The following is a 2,500-nucleotide window of genomic DNA, read 5'->3' on the forward strand; positions in this document are numbered from 1 at the left end:
AAGTTCCTCCAGATTACCACCCTTACCAGCTAAGGATTATTTAGGTGCGTTAAGACAAAGCTCCTACAAAACAGCTACATCAAAAGTGTCTCAGTGAACCTAAGTAACCTTAATATAATATAGTATGTTCTTAAAGTAAGTTAAAATACCCAGTAATAGCTCACCTCTCAATGCCTGTGTGGTGCCAGAACAACTCCTGATCCTCAAAACCCTTTGGCAGAACTATTCAACCGCCCCTCCAACCAGGTAACCCCACAGTGATCATTGAATATACTTGCTTGTAACTACAGTTTCAAGAAAAGAAATGGCTTCTCACATAACAGTAATTGTAAATAGTTCAAATCCTTCAAGTGTCTTTCACACGTAGCTGCCAATAGAATGAGACCAAACAGATAAAAAACTATACCTACTGGTATGAACAGATAGGCATAATTAAATCCCAGACTGTATTGACATTAAGGTGCCAAAAATATTGGTAAATCCTACCCATACATGTCTCTCTCCATTGTTACCTACTCTACTCAACAAGATGGAGGACAAGAAGACAGGAATAACTCAGTTCTATTAATTTTATCAAAACCCTTTGAACTTAATAATAACACCTTCATCTTGCAAAAAGTCTTCAACGTAGTGTGTAAGTGGCCCTCATTTATTGCTCGTCAGATTTCCTTTCCTTGTCCCGCTATCAAATTATGCACTTTGCTCAGGTTCATGTCCACTTGCACTTGCATGTGACATTCCCTAAATCTGTAAAATCATCTCTCTCTCTCTCTTTACTTATCCTAATTAATGATGCTCTTAGGAACACCCTACAGATGGAAATATGTAGATGACTCCACCATTGCATCCAGATTCAACACTACAGAAACAGACCTGTTTTCACAACCAGCTAATTTTACTTTACTGGACTTGAGAGATTGATATTACACTCAGTTTCATTCTAACATTTATAATGTTTATAGATGTGGGGTGCAACCAATACTAAATACCCCCAACATTCACCCAGTGGAGCTGAGTGTGAATGTGTGATGTTTTGTCTGGGCCCCTCTGTGTAGGATTGCTAACCTGGTATATAGATACAGATTATTACTACTATTTCATGCACCCATCATTGTCACTCCATTTGTCCCTATCATGCACAATCATAGTTATTTTAATGACTACAACAGAAACTATTGTACACAGTATACAACATTTATTTATTTTTATTTATTCATCTATTTCTTTATTTTATTATTTATTTTTTTATTTATTTATTTTATTTTATTTATTTATTTATTTTATTTATTTTTTTTTTTTTTCATCTTCACTGTGAGCAGCACCAGGTGTCTGAACTGTGGGTGCAACGGAGCAGTGAACTAGGTACAAACACGATGATCTTCTCCAGAACTCATTTGGGTCATCTCCTCGCACCTGGAGACACTGTTATGGGGTATGTAAATAACCAATTCTCTATAACACTGAGTAAATACATCTATTACTGCTAACTAGCAGTCACTAATAAAATAATTTTCATTTTGCATTTAAACACTATTAATGACCTTATTAACTTCTTTCAGTTTTGATCTGCGTATGTCAAATGTCAATGATGCAAACATTGACAAGATGAATGAAGACACTTTGCCTGATGTAGTACTTGTGAAGAAAGTATATGCTGACAAGGCAACACGGAGTGCTCGTCGCCGCTGGAAGCTGAAACATCTGGCCCTTAATGATGATACTGGAAGCCAGAACAGGCATGTGTATTTTTCTGAGAATCTATTCATCTCTTGCAGAATGATTCTTTCTGTGTGTGTGTGTGTGTGTGTGTGTGTGTGTGTGTGTGTGTATATATATATATATATATATATATATATATATATATATATATATATATATATATATATATATATATATATATATATATATATATATATATATATATATATATATATATATATATATATATATATATATATATATATATATATATATATATATATATATATATATATATATATATATATATATATATATATATATATATATATATATATATATATATATATATACACATACACATATATACAGTAAGGTCCCGGGCTACGTCGGTCTCGAGTTACGTTAAACTCATAGGTACGCCAGTCCACTATAAGGCAATTTAAGATTAAAAAAATTGAAAATTTATTAGATGGTGGTGGATAATGGTGGCTTCAAGGCTGGCTACTGAGGTTCGATTTAAGACATCTATGTTGGTAGTGTGGCTCTCCCATGGGATTTGCTTCAGCTTATACTGCTGGAAGTGCTCTAGGCTTTTGATATCGCTCCTGTAGAGGGTCCACGTCTCACATGCATACAAAAGTGTGGACAAGACTATTGCCCTGAAGACCATAATTTTTGTGGCCACAGTTAGTGCGTGGTTGTTGAACACCCGGTTACTGAGCCGGCCATTGGCAGAATGGGCTGCCCTGATTCTATTTTCAACATCCTTTTTACATGTGGAAGTAGATGTAAGAATGCT

At 34.6% G+C, this 2,500-nt stretch overlaps 1 protein-coding gene across 1 annotated transcript in view; it reads left to right on the forward strand.

Moving 5' to 3' along the window:
- LOC123505187 (60S ribosomal export protein NMD3-like) overlaps nt 1-2,500 on the forward strand; it is a 28,439-nt gene that overhangs the window by 23,532 nt on the left and 2,407 nt on the right. Inside the window, exons 8-9 of the mRNA XM_045256350.1 lie at nt 1,320-1,432; nt 1,560-1,736. Coding sequence (XP_045112285.1) covers nt 1,320-1,432; nt 1,560-1,736 — 290 coding nt within the window. The remainder of the gene's footprint in view (nt 1-1,319; nt 1,433-1,559; nt 1,737-2,500) is intronic.

Source organism: Portunus trituberculatus, chromosome 17 (assembly GCF_017591435.1).
Source record: "Portunus trituberculatus isolate SZX2019 chromosome 17, ASM1759143v1, whole genome shotgun sequence".
Classification (NCBI taxonomy): Eukaryota; Metazoa; Arthropoda; class Malacostraca; order Decapoda; family Portunidae; genus Portunus; species Portunus trituberculatus.